This window comes from Calypte anna, unplaced genomic scaffold, assembly GCF_003957555.1.
Source record: "Calypte anna isolate BGI_N300 unplaced genomic scaffold, bCalAnn1_v1.p scaffold_18_arrow_ctg1, whole genome shotgun sequence".
Classification (NCBI taxonomy): domain Eukaryota; kingdom Metazoa; phylum Chordata; class Aves; order Apodiformes; family Trochilidae; genus Calypte; species Calypte anna.
In genome coordinates this window covers 1-19,003 of record NW_022045472.1, presented here as the reverse complement: position 1 = coordinate 19,003, position 19,003 = coordinate 1, and the positions used below count along the sequence as shown (strand labels likewise).

Below are 19,003 nucleotides of genomic sequence, written 5' to 3'. Positions count from 1 at the left end.
GCAAAGCGCGGCGCTGTTTGACCACACCCACCTCGTGAATATTAATCGCGCAACCGCCTATCAGGCGTGGTCCCCGTGTGACCACGCCCACCTCATCAATAATTAATCACGAGCACCGTTGCGCCTCCATTTCGGAGCGCGGCGAGGGCGGGAGGCGAGTGCGGGGCGTAGGGCGCTGGGTTGGGAGGGATATCGCGACATATCGCGGCTTCCCGCAGGGTTATCGCGGCTTTTGGTATTTCATCCGCTGCTGTGGAAGCCTGAGGAGCGCAGAGCCCGCCGAGAGGGACCTCAGGGAATGTGAGGAGACTGATGGCGGAGCTGTGGGTCTGCTCTGTAGGTTGCTGTCGCGACTGACACACCGACCTGCGCTGTAGCACGACCCCCAGAGTCGCTCCATGTCGGGCCTGGCCCCCCCAAAACCCATTTCCAATCAGGGAAAACGTGTTCCCAAGGGCTGGGCTCGGGTCCAGTACCCCCAGGACAGAGCCAGGAACCCCTCGGGATGGTCCAGAGGGATCCAGGCAGCAGCGGGGATGCTCCCAGCATCCTCCAACCCGGCTCCTGGAGCAGGGATGAGGCTGTGGCCCCATCCCAGTGCTGTTTATTCCCTAAAACCCAGTTATTCCAGGGAATATTCCAGTGGCAGGAAAACCCCGGGGAGAGCAGCGAACCCTTCATATTCCCCATCGAGCTGTTATTTTTTATTTTATTATTTAAAAACTATTTTTTTCCATAAATTCTGCTTCCAAAGGAGACTTCGGGAATGTGACAACCCCTCGGGATAGATCCCGAGCTGCTCCAAAGGCAGCTCCCATACGATGGCAGCAGAGGGCTGCAGCTCCTCCAAAGGATTCTATTCCTATAGGATCATTTTTTTCAGGCAGTTCTTTTGACTTTAACTAATTTATATTTTTTTTTTCCTTGAACTTTACCGAAGGAAGAACTTCCCGTAGAAGCCAAACAACTCAACCCCAAGCACCGGGATGTGGCATCTCCTGACAACTGCTGCTTTAATTCAGGACCAGGAGAGGGAGAATGCCCCAAGGAGGTGCCCCTGGCTCCAGGTATTTTTGCTGAAAAGGTAAAATTAAACCAGTTTGCAAAAATTCTCAATCTCCAGGACATTTCTGCCTGGTTTGGCCACACAACTGAGCAGCCCCAGCTTAGTACATCCCAAAAGTTTACATTGTCCCTGGTTTTTGGGTTTTTTTTTTTTCCAGTTGGCTCCTCATGTCATTGCATTTTTCTCTGGAAATCCTTCAGCAATCCTGTCCCAGGAAGGTGGCATTTCCCTCATCCTCCCACCTCTCAGTCCCACCCCAAAACTGCTGCATTTCAGCAGTGCCAGCAAAAAGGTTTTGAGAGGGCCCTGCTGATTAATTTACACCCATAGCAATGATTCTGGTTCTGACCAGAGGAGAAATACAAAAAATAAAAGGTGGGGGGGACGTGGAGTTTCCTTGTGTAGCTTTTAGGAGCCTGGAAATAGATTTAAATAAAGTTTTTTGGGGTTTAAAACTACATCCAGGCTCCTTGTTGGAGCTCCATAAATACATTTAACCAGGTAATGATTGGCCCAATTAACAGCAGCCCTGAGTTCTGCAATTTAATTGAGTTGTGGGGTAAAAGTATTATCTTGGGTTTGCTGTAAATTGGCTGGCTGTCACAGTTGTGGTTTTTTGAGGGTTTTTTTTCCCCCATTGGAGGCTCTGTAATCTGGTCAGTGTTGGTAAACTGCTTAGAGATGACAGGATGAAAGCTAATAAGGAAAAAAAAAAAAGGTACAATTGGGTTGTTATAAAGGATGGGGATGGTTCTGGGGTGCTGAGTGTTTATTCTCTGCAGGAATGGCCTGGTACTGACATTTATGTGCTGAATTTCTCTCTGCCCTGCCTGCACCTGAACCTCTGAGCAGCTTTCTGGTAAAAATAACTCATTTTGCCTGAAGTGACAAGAGCAGGACTGCTGGAGGAGGCAGCTTTGGGAATCCTCTTCACACACAGACAGCTTCACAGCATCCTTGTAGATAAGTTGATCAAGTATGGGTTTGGTGATCAGGTAGTGAGGTGGATCAGGAACTGGTTGAAAGGAAGGAGTCAGAGAGTTGTAGTCAATGGGGCAGAATCTGGTTGGAGGTGTGTGACCAGTGGAGTCCCTCAGGGGTCGGTACTGGGACCGGAGTTGTTCAATATCTTCATCAACGACTTGGATGAGGGTATAGAGTGTACCCTCAGCAAGTTTGCTGATGACACTAAGCTGGGAGGAGTGGCTGACACACCAGAGGGCTGTGCTGCCATTCAGAGAGACTTAGACAGGTTGGAGAGTTGGGCAGGGAGAAACATGATGAAATTCAACAAGGGGAAGTGTAGAGTTTTGCATTTGGGGAAGAACAACAAGATGTCCCAGTATAGGTTGGGGGCTGACCTGCTGGAGAGCAGTGTAGGTGAAAGAGACCTGGGGGTCCTGGTAGACAAGAGGATGACCATGAGCCAGCAATGTGCCCTTGTGGCCAAGAAGGCCAATGGCATCCTGGGGTGCATTAGAAAGGGTGTGGTTAGTAGGTCAAGAGAGGTTCTCCTCCCCCTCTATTCTGCATTGGTGAGGCCGCACCTGGAGTATTGTGTCCAGTTCTGGGCCCCTCAGTTCAAGAAGGACAGGGAAGTGCTTGAAAGAGTCCAGCGCAGAGCTACTAAGATGATTAAGGGAGTGGAACATCTCCCTTATGAGGAAAGGCTGAGGGAGCTGGGTCTCTTTAGTTTGGAGAAAAGGAGACTGAGGGGTGACCTCATCAATGTTTTCAAATATGTAAGGGGTGAGTGTCAGGAGATGGAGTTAGGCTCTTCTCAGTGGTGACCAGTGATAGGACAAGGGGTAATGGGTGTAAATTGGAGCACAGGAGGTTCAAGTTGAATATTCGAAAAAATGTTTTTCCTGTAAGGGTGACAGAGCCCTGGAACAGGCTGCCCAGGGGGGTCGTGGAGTCTCCTTCACTGGAGACATTCAAAACCTGCCTGGACACGTTCCTATGTGAAGTGCTCTAGGTGGCCCTGCTCTGGCAGGGGGGGTTGGACTAGATGATCTTTCGAGGTCCCTTCCAACCCCAAGGATTCTATGATTCTATAATTCCAGGGAGATTTTTTCTAAGGAGCCCAAGAACCTAAAACCCATTGGAAGCTTGGAGATAGCCACAAAGTGCTGAAGCTGTTTGAGCATCTCAGAGAATTCCTCTGTAAGGAAGGTTTTGGGCTATTAAAGCAGCAGAGTTTTCAGTCATTATTTGGTTGATTACATCCAGGATTTCCTGGAAAAAAAAAAAAAAAGCATCATAGGAGAGCCCTGCAACAGGAGCAGCATCTCTTTAAATGTCAAATTGGGTGCAAGTAGGAAAGAGAGGAAGATTTCCTGCATTGGGGTGGGGAATTGGAGAAGATCCTGGAGGCCTCTTCCAGCCCAGATGATTCCAGAGGTAGGGAATGGGCTCTGGAGCTGCCATGCCTGGAAACCTCACAGCTGGGTTTGCAAGGGAAGGGTTGTGTCCCACCTCCCTCCATCCTGCTCCACAAGAACAGCATCTTGTGCACTAGAAATGTTACAGAATGGAAATGGAAATCATGATAAACTGCAGAAAAAAAAACCCAAAACAACCCAAAACTTAATGTTTGGTGTCTGCAGCCTCAGGGAGGAAAATCTCTTCCATGCTGATGCTCTTTAAATCAAATTTTTCCTCATTTGCCAAATGTTTATCTGCCAGATTTATTATAATAAATTATTATTATGCAATAATATGTTGTTATTATTATTTGCCAAGGCTTCATTGAAACTCTGAGGTGTTATTCAGGAGCTTTGCTGCAGCCTTTCACTTGTACCTGGTGAAAGCAGTTTCAGGGTTGTTACAAAATGATGAAAGGGGACAATTCCTGGGGCTCTGCTCTGTGTCCTCAGCAACTCCCAGCCCTGGTTTCTATCATTCTTCCTAATGAATTCTCAGGATAACATCAGCCTGCCCTCCCTGGCTGGAATTTCTATTTCCAGCTGGCACAGAAGGGATGATGAATGGCACAGGGCTAGGAAGTGTCTGGATCCAGCAGCCCAGACCTCAGGAAGGGGCTGATTGGGATTTTGATAACACAGAGTCCAATTTTCAGGTTGGTTTTGCTTGCAGAGCTGTGCAGTGATTGGGGTGAGGTGCAGCTGGGGGAATGGTAATTAAAAAAAGATTAATTGGGAAGTTAAGAACAAAAAAAAAAGGGATAAAAATAAAGAGGGAGTCAGGTGCAGGTTTGTGTCCTGGATAAACCCTGGATATTCAGGGTTTGCCTCACATCAGAGTCTGCAGCTCCCAAGTCTCAGCTCTTTGGCCTCTTGGTTTTTCAATCTGCTCCTTCCTAATAAATATTCTTTTTTTTTTTTCCCCCTATCTTCATTTTTTCTCTCTGTCTGCAGAGAAAGGGAGACCAGCACAAGAAGTGGACCACCAGGAGTTCATGACCATCTCAAACCCAGTTCCTCTGTCAGCAAAGCTGTCAGAGTGGAACTGCTGCTCTTCCTTTCTGCTGCTTTTTCTGTTCAGCCCTGAACAGATGGGAACCTGTCAGCACAACGTGGAGATAATTACCCACTGGAGCCAGGGGAAGCTTCCTAACAGGTAGGAAGTTATTGCAGACAACACCTCTCTGCTTTATGATTTTATCAGTTTCCTCAGGCCGAGCAGCCTGGGAGGAAGAAACAGCAAGAAAAACCTTGGGTTTTCTGGAGGGGTGCAGGGAAGCTGCTGGGGAGGGAAAATAACCTGCAGTGAGGCATGGAAATATCAAAGAAAGAGCAGAAGCAATGTTAAGGGAATTAACCTCTGGTTCTGTGAGGTAAAAGCCCTTCTGCAGAGAAGTGGAGCCCCAGGAATTCCCCTGAAGAGCAGGAAGCCAGGAGGTACTTGCATGCAGCCTGTCACAGAGCATGAAACCAACTGTTATTCTTAAAAGAAGAGCAAACCTGCTCTTTTCAGTATTTAAGGGAAAAAAAATAAGATAAAAGGTTTTCTTTTTTATCACTGCAATCCTGACGTGTTCTTAGTTATGTTTTGTGCAGAGGAAAAAGGCTTTAGGTGCATTTTCCCAGCACATGCTGAAGGTTCTGTCAAGTTTTTCTTTTTAAAAACCCCACCTCCTGTCCATTTTGATAACTTGAGGTCAAAGCTGAAAAAAACTTAAAGGAAAACAAGAAAATTTAGCTGAGTTTTCCTGAGAAAAAGGACACTTGCTGCCTGCTCTGACCCACAACGATCAGGATTGGGTGGGTAAAAAGAAAAATCCACTCCAACCTTTGGAAACTTTTGTCTGTGGATTGGGTTCCCAGGTTTTTCCTCCTCCTTTTGGAATGAGAAAATGGTTGGGGGGGAGCTGAGGGCTGAGATCCTTTTGTGGGAGCTGAATGGGAATGTGCAGGGGTTTTCTGCTGCTTCCCTGGCAGGGGAATTTGGGAAGCTCCCATCTGAGCTGCCAAGTGCAGGATGCTCCTGGTCCCCTTGCAAGTAAAGTCCTCCCTGCCTTGAAAACTCCTTTCTCCTGAATATCTGCAGCTATTGGGCAAATAGTTACAAACTGAGCTTTTGTTTTTTGAGACAGGAAAGGATTCCCACCCTTCCTTCCCAGCTGAGGCTCCCCAAAGCATCAAGACATTTAACCAGGACTCCAGGAGCTCTGATTCCCTGCTCCCAGCTGTAACCAGAGCTTAATTCCACAGCACATGTGAAGAAAAAAAGGCAGATTCAGAGCTCTGCCTCTATCTGATATTTTATTCCACCACCCACAGGCTCTTTCCCAGCAATCTGCTCCCTCCTTGCTTTCCCTGCTATTAATTATAGTTCAGTACCTGAGGTTGCATTTCCAGAGCAAAAACCACTTTCCTCTTTGCCAAATGCTTTTTTTTCCCCTGTTTTAGGATGTTTTCTTGGTATAAAATTACTTGTTCATGAGTGCTGATGCTTTTGCATGTTTATATATTATAAAGGGTTTGCTTTTGTGTAGAGAGAGATTAGGAAAATGTATAATATCATTCTTCATCTGCTAAATCTCTGCTCAGAAAACCAGAACAAGGCATTGGGGATAATTATTTTGCCTTGTTCAAACCTACTTCTAGCTGGGGAGGAGATTCCTGGGGAAGAGGGGATGAGCAGGAGGTGAGGGAAGGGGAAAGGGAAAGGGAAAATGAGAAGCAGCAGATAGATTTCTGCTCTTTCCAATCTCACAACAGGGTTGTAGCCACTGAAAGGAGCTACAAATAATCATGAAATTCACTTCAGAAGGGCAGCAGGGACAAATCTGTGGGGTTTTTTGGTTTGTTTAACATTAGACTGGATTCCATGCAGATAATCCATATTTTTAATATGGATTTTAATTAATCTATTGCATTAAAAGTGCCTTTAGTCCCCCCCAAACAGCCCAACTGTGCTGGAAATGCAAGTGTGTGGAAGTGAGGGCTTTAGTGACTGAGAGAGTGGGTTTTGAGCTGGGTCATCTGACAAAAATGTCAAATAATCAGGAAGTGTAGGAGCAGAATCAGCCTCCTGGTGGGCTCTGATAAATAAATAATTATATATATTTATATGTGTCTTTCCCACACCATCTCCTTTCCTGCTGGTGCCAGGCAAGGTGCCACACTCAGGAGAAAACCAAATGAAAAATAAATGAGTTGTTTGCTTTTGGGCTCCTCTTTCACCCACCTGAGCCTGGGACTGAGCTCACTGGGCCCAGGGGAGGTGATGCCAGCCCATATTTCAGAGGGAATGGGGAGAGAAGCCACACAGTTAAACAAAACAACCCCAAACTTTTGTGTCAGTTCCCACCATCCCATTTCAACCCATTTCTTGCTTCAGGACCAGCAGGATCCACTGACACCTTGAAGTCAGGGAGGAAAGGAGCCTGGAACCCCAGAGAACATGATCCCTGCACCCAGATTCTCCTCTTCAGCAGCAGAGAAGGTGATAAAAACATTTTTCCTCAAGGCAGCAGCACCATCACCCCTGGAATTCCATGGGCAACCTCTCCTCTTCCACTCCAAACCCAGGTACAAAGAATATCCCAAAAAGATTCCTCTTCCTTCTGACTCCTGAGCTGCCCAGAGGTGAACAGAAAGAGCCCCAGAGCCAGATTTCACCCCAAAAGGTTGGACAAAATCATTTTTTTCCTCCTGGAGGGGCAGCATCTTGCTGGGAATCCCAGCTGAGATCCAAACCTTCAGCTCAGAGCACACACAGTGACCTCTCCACCCACTCTACCACCAGGTCTTAGAGAGGATAAATTGGAGCTGTTAATGCTCTACCTGACAATATCCCAACCCATATTCCTGAAGAGCCTGGTGGGGTTTGGTTCTTTCCATTAAAAACACAATAAATTATAATAATAATATTTTTTTTTCCCCTCCAGGCACTCAGAACTCAGCATCCCCCCTCCTGTCCTGGTATTTTATGTCTCTCAGCCCTTTCTGTGGCACGTGGGTGTTTTCTTCTCCACCTTAGAATCTGAGCCTCCCCTGAATCTTTCCAAGCTCCTGGCCACAGGAATGCAGCAGGGATTTCCACAGCCCAGTTGCACCTTATTTAAAGTCTGTTTTCTTTTAAACTCCCAGCATTTCAGAACTGTTGGATGGCTGCTTAACATTTCTAGGGATTGTAGTGGGAGGACCCAAAATCTTGGTGTTATTGTGTGTGTGTGTGTCCAGAAAACAGTAAGGAAAAGGCCATTTTTGAAGAGTTCAAGCCAAAGAAAATTCCAGCTCAGAACCATCTCAAGGGAGAGCAAATCCTGGGGAAAAAAAAAACCTCTAAATCCCTTTAAATTCTTTTCTACTTCAGGGAATGAGGGGGGGGAAAAAAACCAACAAAAAAGCCACCACCTTCCAGTTGAAACCTTTATTTGGGAATAAAGTTTATTTTCAAAAGATGTCTGAAGAGAGACTGTCTGGGCCATAACAGCTTGGCAGGACTCAGCCTGCCTTACCCTGCTGGAGCATTTTGCTGCCTTTATGCCATAATAAGATGCAGCAAAAGTCTCCCTAGTGGCTAGGAATGAGAAAGTATAATCTGGGGTCTAAATGCCACAAAGCATCCATATTTATCTTTAATGGCTATATAAATTCAGCAGATGAGAAGGAAAACATTAATTAGACAGACCCTGCCTTTGGCAGTAATCACCACCAGTGACAGCTGAACCAGCCAGTGGATAAAATATGCACCCAAGATGATTATCAGAATAAATAACTGAGGATCAAGAGACATTTTTTGTTAAAAAGGGATAAAAAAAAAAGCCCCATACACCCAACAGCTGTTTTGCTGGGGTAAGGAAAACTTCACCTTACTCTGGACTTTGGATTTATTTATTTTTTATGCAAACTTTCCTCAGTTTAGGGCCCAAACCCTGCAGCTGGTGTCTGTGGAGGTGTGGGGTGGCTTGGTCTTGAATTCTGACTGCACAGAAGGAGTAAAAAACCCTGAGAGGTCAAGTGTCAAAAAGCCCTTCATGAGGGTCAGGTTCTGGAATCACTAAATCACAAATCCAGACCAGGGGCTTATCACAGCCACAAGAAAATAATCAAAGAAATTCCCCTGCTCTAAAACCCAGGATGTTAACAGAGTGATGTTCACATGTTCCATGCTGTCCAGGCACAGCTGCTTTTTGTGCTTTTTATTCCTGTGAAATGCCCCTGAATGAGCTTGGATCTAAGTCAGGATTTATCCCTGCTTCTACTTAGTGTTGTCCCCATCCTCATCCCCCCAAAAACCCCTTCCCCTGTTCCTCCTGGGGGAATGGCCATGCCAGGAGGATCTATTTAGATGGAATCTGGGATTTATTTTATTTTTTCCACCCTCTGCCTCCTCTAGGAAAAGGGTCACACTTCAAATTGTAGCAAACACAGCAGCTGCTGAGAAGTGCCTTGGCTCAGCAGCATCCTGGAGGTGAATCCTTTGCAGGGTTTTGCCCTGAAAATAAATCAGGTTTCCCCTTTTTCAGAGCAGGGGGTGGGGGGTGGAAGCTGCTGCTTGGAAAAGAGGGGAGGGCAGGGAGTTGAAGCAATGGAGGTGGAAATCCAACTGCAGGATGAAAAGGGACAAAAGCTTCAAAGGCTTCTTAGCCACAAAGGTGAAATTAAATGTCACCTGCCCCAAAAGGAGAGGGCAGAGAAAGGGGATGGGAAAGGGGAGCTGAGCCCTGGGAATCCAGCCTTGGGAAGCACAAATCCCCAGCTCCTGGAGAGAAGCATCCAGCCCAACTTTCCTGAGCAGACAGAGCCCCTCTGCACCACAAAACATCTTTGCTCTCCCCAGGAAGAGCTGCTCCTTGAGGCAAACCTCAGACAGAGATTTTTTTTTCCCCCCCCCCCCTTTGCTGCTCCTCTTAAGACTCCTGGGGGAGGAGGGAAGAAATCAGCCACGCTCAGGGGGTAAAAGCAACCAAGCACAAAACCCCAAACCAACCCCATTTCAACCCAAAATTCCGAGTGCACTTTGTTCCACCACCACATCCAGGGCTGGGCTGGGCTGAGCCCAATCTCCCAACCTCTGCCTCCAGGTTCTGCTTCCCAGGAAGGATCCAGGAGAGTCCAGAGCCTCCCATCACCCCGACTCCTCCTTTCCCAACTCTCCATTGGGTTCTTTTTTCTTTTTTCCCTCTGCTTCCTGTTTCTTTTCCAAGAGGGGAAAGACTTTGCAGTAGGATAACAGAAGACTCCAACACGTGAGACAGGGGAGGTCTGAGACGCAGGGGGAGCAGAGCTCAGCACTGTTCTGCTTCCACAAATCCCTCCTTTTCCTGGCTGCTGGGCTCCACCTCGGAGTAGGTGGTGTGGTTGCTGTGATTTCGGAACTTCATGGATGGCCAGTGGTGTGGCCTCCTCTGTGGGAAGAGACAGAGAGCCCTGAGAAGCTGGGAACCTGCAGGGAAACTGGGAAACTGAAACAAAACCAGTTGCTCTCTTTGGGAAAGTTTGAGTCCTTAATGGAGGAAAAAAAAAAAAATTAATCAAAATTGAAGAGCTCCTTGCTAACACCTCCATCTCCCTGAGCTGACCCACTCGTGGGGTTAAAACAAGGAGGAAATGGGAATTTGAAGTGGGATCTCACAGCAGCCTCAGGACAAGGGGGGTCTGTGCAGCCAGGGGCTCCCCAGGGACCACGTCCCCATCAGCTCTGTCCCCTGCAGAACAGGGAGATCAGAGCTGCCCCTCCTCAGGTGGGTGCAGCAAAGGGTGCCAGGGCTGAGGAACTGATCTGGAAGGGCCCCCCCTGTAGCTCATTTCTCTGCAAAATGAGAGGCAGGACAAGAGGAAAAGGAAAAGGAGAGCTCAGGGAAGGCTCAGGGTTGCTCAGCTCCCTCCACAGCAGCTCCTGGGCCAGGATTCTGCCCACTTTGCCATCCCTGGGATGCTGCACCAAGTGGTCCTCTGGCTTTTGAACAGCAGCTGGAGGTGGTGGGACCCCCTCTGAGGATTAAAACCTTTCATTTAGAGCCTTCATCCCCCCCCCTTCCCGATGGCACCACATTTATCAGGGAAGTCTGAAGAGTTTTTAGTGGACACATCCCAGCTGGGCAATTCCAAACCTCAATTCCATCCCAGCTCCAGCTGAGGCTGCTGCAGGTCAGATGGGGGAAGAATCTGAGGTTGCATGGGGGGGAAAAAAAAGGCAATGACTGAAAGGGAGCAAAATAAAACTGGGGGAGGGAAGGAGAATAGTTTTAAAACACCATCAGCTGGAGGTTGGGAGATTATCTGTGGCTGCAGGAGCATGAAAAGAACCCCAGCTATGGAACCCCACCAAGCTTCCTCTCTTCTCGTGGCTCCTTGATCTTCTCTAGGAGGTTGGGAGTGGTGCTGAGAGCAGAGGAAGAGAAAAGTGGCCAAAACTCAGGTTTTGTACTCACCTCAATGAAGAACAGGGCAGCGTTGGAGGTGGGGTGGCTGTTGATGTAGATCCCAGCCAGGATGATGCCTGCAAGGAGCACCACAGCCAGGACAATCCCCACGATGGTCCCTGTGTGGATGGGGACACCTTTCTTGGAAGGAAAGCTGCTTGCCACACCTGCCAGAAAAGGATTTCAGGGTGCTGAGACCTCAGGGAGAGGAGAACCAGAAAAGGAAGGGGAGAACTTTGATACCCTTGAGGGACCAATGCACCAGGGCTGCTCTCTGAGCTGGAGCTGGGTTCAAACCAGCTTAACCTCCCCTCTCCAAACCATAATCTTTATAGATTGCCTGCTGGCTCCCGCAAAAAAACCAATTACCCCTATCCTGAGTGGGGGTCTCAGTGTTTTCCAGCCCCCCCTTTTCCCCCAGCTGTGAACATCCAAGCAGCAGCAGGGACAGCACCAGGAATCTGGGAGCAATTGGGCTGAACCCAGGCAGATCATTTGCAAGGGGACTGATCCTGCCCCCAGTTTAACCAGTTCAGCTCCCCTGAGAGGGATGGGCTCATGGTTTGCAGGAGGCTGCAGAGCTTCCAAACCTGAGAGCAGGCAAAGAGGGCTCAGGATCCTTCCCAGACTCTGGAATTTGTCTAAAGATTCCAGCAGCAGCTCTGTCCCTGCCCGTGGGGCTGCCCCAGAGATTGAGGAAAGCTTCATGGGAACAGAAAGGAAAAAAAAAACAAACCAGAGCTGGGCTAAGGATGCTTTTTATAGTTGGATTTCACACTGGTCTGGGGAAAAGAAAGAAAAAAAAAGAAACCAATGTGTCTATGCAAAAAACCTGCAAAAAAAGGGAATTCCATCACAAGAGCAAAGTCACCAACTTTGTTTGCAGAGCAGGACTGGGTGGGAAAGGGGGACAAAGAGCAGGAAAACCAGATTGGTCCTGACTCTCACTTTTCACTGCCTGAAATGGCCCCATCAGGGTGAGGACAATGGGATTTTCCTCTTGATTCCATCCCTCCAAGCCCAGCTCCTGGCTGAGCAGAGCTCCCTGGAGCACCCAGGGGTGCTCAGCACCCTGTGAGCAGCAGAGGGGATCAAGGCTTTACCTTCACTTCCTGCATACTGATTGAGCTTGGTGTCATCTGGAAAAGGAAAAGAAAGGGAAAAAGAAAAAAAAAAAATTAAAATTAGGCTCTTCCTACAATATTCTGCAGGCTCCTCACCTGCTCTCATCCCTCCCTAATGCTGACAGGGACAGTTTTGAACCTGACTTTGATGGAAAACACCCAGAAAAAAAAAAAATAACCAACAGTGGCTCATGGGTTCTTGTTTTCCTTCCCAAAGGTGGCACCTGGAGCACAAACCTCTGAAGGAAGTGGGGAGGAAATCCACCCATGGTGCCAGGCAGAACCAGAACCAGATCCTGGATGGGGCCCTTGGGGTGCTCAGAGCACAGGGAGCAACCTGGGGCTGGGACATCCCAAACACATCCCTGGGACCCCCAGTTCTGTTCCTCACTTCATCCTGGGAGCTCCAGGAGGGGTTGGACAGGGATCAGGGCATCCCCCTCCCCATTCCAGCTGAAATCCTGACCCAGAATCCTTGCAGAGGGCTCTGACCTCTCCTTGGCTTTTTCTCCCCCTTTTTCCTGCCCTGCTCCAGCCCAAGCTGGTTGCCTGATGCAGCTGCCTGATTGTTCCCTTCCAAGCTTACAAATTAACTTCATGCTTGACTGTGTCACAGAAAACCTCTTGTTCTTTTTCCAAGAACTGGCGAGGAGTTGGAAAATAATCCCAGCAGTGCTGTTCCCCTCCTTCCACTCTCCCCTGCCTTTAATTACTCCTTTCAAAGTCAACCCTTCTCAGCCAGGCATCCCCCCCCCCAGCTCCTTCCCACTGCTGAAGGACAATTACTGATGTCCCTTTCTATTTATTCTAATTAGCAGTTTGTGTTAGGGGCTATTAAGCAGGGAAATGGAAGTGATACCTGCCAGGAGGAGCCAACCCTCTGTCCATGGGGTTATCAAGCTTTAGAAGATGGGGGGGTTGAAATCAAAGGGAAATTCAGGTCCTTATGTGGAGGAACCAACACAATTCCTGAGCTGAGGACACTCAGAAGCTGAGCCTGGAGTTGTGGCAGTCTGGGAGCATCCCCAGCCCCTGGATGGAGCATTAACAGGGACTGTTTGCTTCTCCAGCTTCATAAAGACATTCTGCCCCTGTGCTCATCCCTGGGGAGGCCACAGCTTGAGTCCTGTGTCCAGTTCTGGGCCCCTCAGCCCCTCAGGAAGGAGCTTGAGGTGCTGGAGCAGGTCCAGAGAAGAGCAAGGAGGCTGTGAAGGGATCCAGCAGAATTCCTGTGAGGAAGGGCTGAGGGAGCTGGGGGTGTTGAGGCTGGAGAAGAGGAGGCTCAGGGGAGACCTCATCACTCTCTGCAACTCCCTGAAAGGAGGTTGGAGCCAGGGGGGGTCGGGGAGGTATCAGTGGGATAAGAGGGCTCGGACTAAAGAATTTTTTCCTAATATCCAACCTAAACCTCCCCTGGCAGAGCTGAAGCTCTGCCAGGGGAGGTTTAGGTTGGATATTAGGAAAGGATTCTTTGCAGAGAGGGTGATCAGACACTGGAATGCCCAGGGAAGGAGTGGATTCTCCGTGTCTGGAGATCTTTCCAAAGAGCCTGGATGTGGCACTGAGTGCCATGGGCTGGGAACCACGGGGGGAGTGGATCAAGGGTTGGAGTTGATGAGCTCTGAGGTCCCTTCCAACCCAACCAGTTCTAGGATTCTATGAAAAAAAGCTCCAGAAGAGCAGCAGAACTCTCCCTCCTGGAGGTTTCTTGCCACATCACCCCTGAATCTCACCTCTCAGCCTGCCCTTCCTTCTCCTTTCCACCCCCCTATGCTTCAAAGAGAGGATTATTGAGAAAGTTTGGTACTTTTATACCATAGATGTTGTTTTTTAATAGCATTTGGGGATGAGCTGACTTTAGGGAGTGCAGGATCTCTCCAGGGATGACACCAAGGATGGGGTCTGGGTGTTCACACACCCCCCCCAAGCCCTTACCTTCTGTTGTGAGGCTGCCAAGGAAGAGTGAGGAGGGGGAGGAGGTGAAATCCTCATCCTGGGGGGAGGAGGAGGAGGTGTCAGGAGGTGCTGAGTAGTGGTCACCTTCTGCTAAATCCTCACAGGTCTCCTCAGCTGACTGGGGAAAGAAAAAACGAGGGACAACATCAGAGAATCCCAAAGGATTCCTCCAGCAAGAGTGTCCAGGAGGATTGGGCTTCCCAGGCCAAGGGGGATGGAAAAAGGGGGATGTGGTCCCAAAATGGCAGGAGAAATAGGGGGGAAAAGGGGTAACCTGGAGGCTGGAGAAAAGGAGGAGAAGTTTGGGAATGACTTCAATAGGAGAAATGACAAAGTCCTCTGCTCTGACCTTTCTGCATCACTGAGTGACCTCTGACAGGTCCTCTGAGCTCCTTTTTTTTTCCTCCCTCTTGGGATAACAGGGATCACAGCTGAGTTTTCAGTGAGGGGGGAAAAAAACCCCAGCAAAACAAAGCAAAAAAAAAAAAAAACCAAGCCCAAAGCAGAAACAGATGTTTTGTTAGAGCTGATCTTTCCAAGACAAAGAGAGCAGTTCATCCAGCGTGGGGATAATTGTGCTAACAAGGGAAAAAAAAACCCATCACAAGGGCTATTTTTTTTCATGCCTGAGAGTGAGTAAGAGTCACGCTTCAGAAGGTGAAGAAAAAAAATAAAATAAAATATCCCAGTGTGCTCAGATTGCAGCATTTGGTAACACACAGAGGTCTCAGCAGCTTTCCTGAGCATCCAGCAACCAAGAAGCACAGAAATAAGGAAGATTCATCCCCTAAATATCCCAAAAGGAAAATGCATCCCCTAAATATCCCAAAAGGAAAATTCATCCTTTAAATATCCCAAAAGGAAAATTAATCCCCTAAATATCCTACAAGGAAAATGCATCCCCTAAATATCCCAATCCTGGAGCAGGAGAGGGAGAGCTCAAGGGATGCTCAGGTTGGGAGCATCCTGAATCCTCAGGTGTGGAGCTGAGTGAGTTTCCTGAGCTGGGATAGAGCCAGTGGTTTGGTTTATTTTGGTTTTTTCCCTGTTTTTCAGCATCATTCCCAGCAGAGGAGCCAAGGGAAGGGAATTTCAGTCTCACCTTTTGGGCACAGCCATAGGAAAGCCACTCCTCACGGTACCGATCGAAGCCACTGGAACATCTGGGGAGAGAAGCAGCAAAAGTTCCTCTGAGAGGAGGAAAAGGGAAAGAGAGAAGCAGAGAAATAGGAAAAAGAGCTGGACTGAGTCTGAATTTCCATTCCCTGGACTCTGGGCCAGGGTAAGGCCAAGATCTCCACAAGATTTGGTTGTGTTTTGGTTTTGGGGTTTTTTTGGTTGTGTTTTGGGGTGGTTTTGGTTGTGTTTGGGGGTTTTTGGTTGTGTTTGGGGGTTTTTGGTTGTCTTTGGGGGTTTTTGGTTGTGTTTGGGGGTTTTTGGTTGTGTTTGGGGTGGTTTTTTTGGCTGTGTTTTGTTTAGGGGGTCTTTTTGGTTATGTTTTGTTTAGGGGTTTTTTTTGGGGGGTTGTTGTGTTGTTGGTTTTTTTCAAGCAACATCAGCAGAGGAAAAACACATGAACTAAATCATCCAGGGGATTGGGAAAACCCCAGCTAAAGAAACCTCTGCAGAAAGAGAGGGAAAGAAACAGCACTCTGACCTTTGGGAAGTCTCTGGGGATCCCAGAACATGAATCAGGGGTTCAGCTCTGATTTACCCAACTACCAAGCAATAAAAGAGGAGAAGCCACAATAAAAACAAACCTCAGGTCCTGTTGAGTCACTGAGAGCTTTGCTGCAAGCACAGCCCAGAAGGTTGGGTTCTGCCAAAGCCAAAACCCAAACTCCAGTGTCCAGGAGTGAGCTAAGAGGACTCTGGGGGTAAATCCCAGCTCTGGGCTCGGGATTGAAGTCCAGATCCTGGGAGCCACCCTCCCAACTTCCTTGGGAAAAATCACCTTGGCTTTGAAACCCCAAGCTGGGTGAAAGCCAAGGAGATAGGAGCAGGATTGCTCCAGCCCTCCCTCTTTTTCCCACCCTCTTTGTCCTCCCAGGAGATGGAGTTTGCAAACACCACAAACTGGGGAGGAGCAGGATGACAAAGTTCTTGGAGCTGGGGTTTCAGCTCAAACAAGATCCAGACCAAGCCCCTGTATCACAGAATCCTAGAATGGGCTGGGTTGGAAGGGACCAGGAAAAGGGGGAGGAAGAGGAGGAGGAAGAGGAGGAGGAAGAGAAGGGGGGAGGAAGAGAAGGGGGGGAGGAAGAGAAGGGGGGAGGAAGAGAAGGGGGGGAGGAAGAGAAGGGGGGGAGGAAGAGAAGGGGGGAGGAAGAGAAGGGGGGGAGGAAGAGAAGGGGGGAGGAAGAGAAGGGGGGGAGGAAGAGAAGGGGGGAGGAAGAGAAGGGGGGAGGAAGAGAAGGGGGGGAGGAAGAGAAGGGGGGGAGGAAGAGAAGGGGGGGAGGAAGAGAAGGGGGGAGGAAGAGAAGGGGGGGAGGAAGAGAAGGGGGGAGGAAGAGAAGAGGGGGAGGAAGAGAAGAGGGGGAGGAAGAGGGGGAGGAAGAGGGGGAGGAAGAGGGGGAGGAAGAGGGGAGGAAGGGAGGAAGGGGAGGAAGAGGGGGAGGAAGAGGGGGAGGAAGAGGGGGAAGAGGGGAAGAAGAGGGGAGGAAGAAGAGGGGGAGGAAGAAGAGGGGGAGGAAGAAGAGGGAGGAAGAAGGGGGAGGAAGAAGGGGGAGGAAGAAGAGGGGGAGGAAGAAGAGGGGGAGGAAGAGGAGGAAGGTGGGGGCAGCCCCTGGGCCTTCCTGGGATTCCCGGGCACTTCCCAAGTGTGCCCATTCCCAAGCTGCCTCCCAGGATCTGTGTTATTGGGTCCCCTCCCCTGCCACCAGCTCTAAATAAATATCAGATAAAATCTCATTAAATCCTCTCCTGCTCTGGGCTGGGCTGCTTGAGCTGAAGGAGTGGGACTGCTGCATGGCTTGGCCTCAAAAATCCTCTGTTTGCCCCCCTAAAAAAAAGCAGAAAGTGCCCCCCAGGCCTTGCTGTGGCTTTGTCCCTGCCATGGGGGTTCTGTCCCTGCAGCTCTGGGGTGCTGAGCACCCCCAGCCCCCTTCTCCCTCTCTGAAATCCCAGGGGAAGTTTCCCCCCCCCCCAGGTTTCATCTCACTGAGTAAAAAGTGAGTCTGACTCCTGGCCTCAGCCTCCTCCATCTGCTGCATGGAAACCCCAGAGGGAAAAAGAAATAAAGTAAAATAAAATAAAATAAAATAAAATAAAATAAAATAAAATAAAATAAAATAAAATAAAAACCCCAGAGCCTTGGGAAACATCTCCTTGCAATGGTTTGGAACCAGAGAGCAGATCCCCACTGAGCCATGGATGGGAGAGCAGGAGAGCAGCATCCTGACTGCCCCAAAAAGTAACCAAAAACCCCACAACAGTGACAAAAAAAAGAATAAAATAACAATAATAAAACCCCAGCAACGCTGACCCAGGCGTCAGACCCGAGTCTCTCCCAGCTACAGAAACCTGAGCAAGGGAAGAGGAGAGGGGGAAGGAAAACTCATCCCAGGTTCCCAGGTACCTCTGCAGGACGTGGCACCAGGAGCAGTTGAAGGTCAGCTCGGAGGTGACACAGGTGACACAGCTCTGGTGCTGGAGACAAGCTGGGAACAGAGAGAAGGAGCAGGGAGAGCCCAGTGTCAGCTGGGGAGCTGCTGGGGAGACTGGGGGTACTGGTGGCATGGAATGGGGATGCTGGTGGCACTGGCAGGGGATACTGGTGGCATGGGATGCTGGGGGCATGGACTGGGGATGCTGGGGGCATGGACTGGGGATGCTGGGGCCATGGGCAGGACCTGAGCTCCAGCAGCTGAGTTTGTAACCCAAACTCTCCCTGCAAGGGACCTGCAGAACCTTCCAGCAGGAGTGGGCTCCCAGCTTCACCTCTAAACATCTTCCTGGTGGTTTTAGCTGGGAATTAAAACCCCATCTGAGAGCTGGGCCATTTCTGGTTGCAGAGAATCAGGGTGTTTCTCAGAGGGAAGGGAGGGATAAGAAGAGTTCAAGCCTCTGGTGCTGTCTCCATCACTTCTCCATCCACATCCCCTGGGATGCCCCTCACACAAAGTCAATGGAGCAGACTGGGAGCCAACCCAGCTCGGCCACTTCTGACCTGAATAAAGCTGAAACCCCTCCCAGAATCAAAACTGGAGCCCAGCTCTATCTCTGGGGCTCCTCTGAAGCTCTCAGCTGCCCTGGCTGCTGGGGAAAACCAAACCAGCAAGTCTTGAGGAGGGGAAAAAAACCCAAAACAAAAACCATTGCAGAATGCTTATTTATGATCAGCTTTGCAGTAACTCTGCCTGCTGTTAAAATTGTCCTAAAATACCCCGGGGAGACTCTTTAAATGCATAACCTTGGCAGCTTTGTGACAGATTTACTCTCCCTCTCTGGATTTATGACCTGCATGACAACTTCCCTCGTGCTCACGGCTCCTCGGAGCAGAACACTAAAAATGTCTTGAGCAGAATCCTCAAGAAACACCAACGGAGCGTGGAGGGGTGGGAAATGTCTTGTAGGGCAGACCTGAAGTGAACCCATGGCCAGAAAAGTCAGGTGCAGCTCATGGAGCAAAAATGGTTTCAGTGGCTGGAGAGGTGGGAGCAGCCAGGAATGAGGAATGAAAAGAACTGGGATGGGGGGGATATCGACTGGGAAGCCACCAGGGTGGCCACCTTGGCTCTCCCAGGGCCACTGGGGTTGGAAATCTCATCATTCCCATCCCCAGAGGTGGAGTCCCCATCCCTGGAGGTGCCAAAGCCCCTGGAGATGTGGCACTTGGGGACACGGGGTGGGTGTGGGTTGGGTTCCTGGGTGGGTTTGATGATCCCCAAGGATTTTTTTCCCAACCTTGATGACTTTATATGAAGGAAACCCCCACTGGGAACACCAGGGCAGCTTACTGGGCAGGGGGGTGAACTCCACAGCTGACATGTTGGTGATCTTGCTGGTGTCCAGCTC

General features: G+C 49.3%; 1 protein-coding gene across 1 annotated transcript; it reads right to left on the bottom strand.

The window, feature by feature from the left end:
- Positions 1-7,894: 7,894 nt before the first annotated feature.
- LOC103539255 (plexin domain-containing protein 1) lies at positions 7,895-19,000 on the bottom strand (the record flags this gene model as incomplete). Its single annotated transcript, XM_030468627.1, has 7 exons — positions 7,895-9,890; positions 10,917-11,074; positions 12,011-12,046; positions 13,967-14,105; positions 15,090-15,150; positions 17,565-17,646; positions 18,946-19,000. Coding segments are annotated over 7 exons (651 nt in total), but the record flags the coding sequence as incomplete, so codon positions are not given.
- Positions 19,001-19,003: the final 3 nt, after the last annotated feature.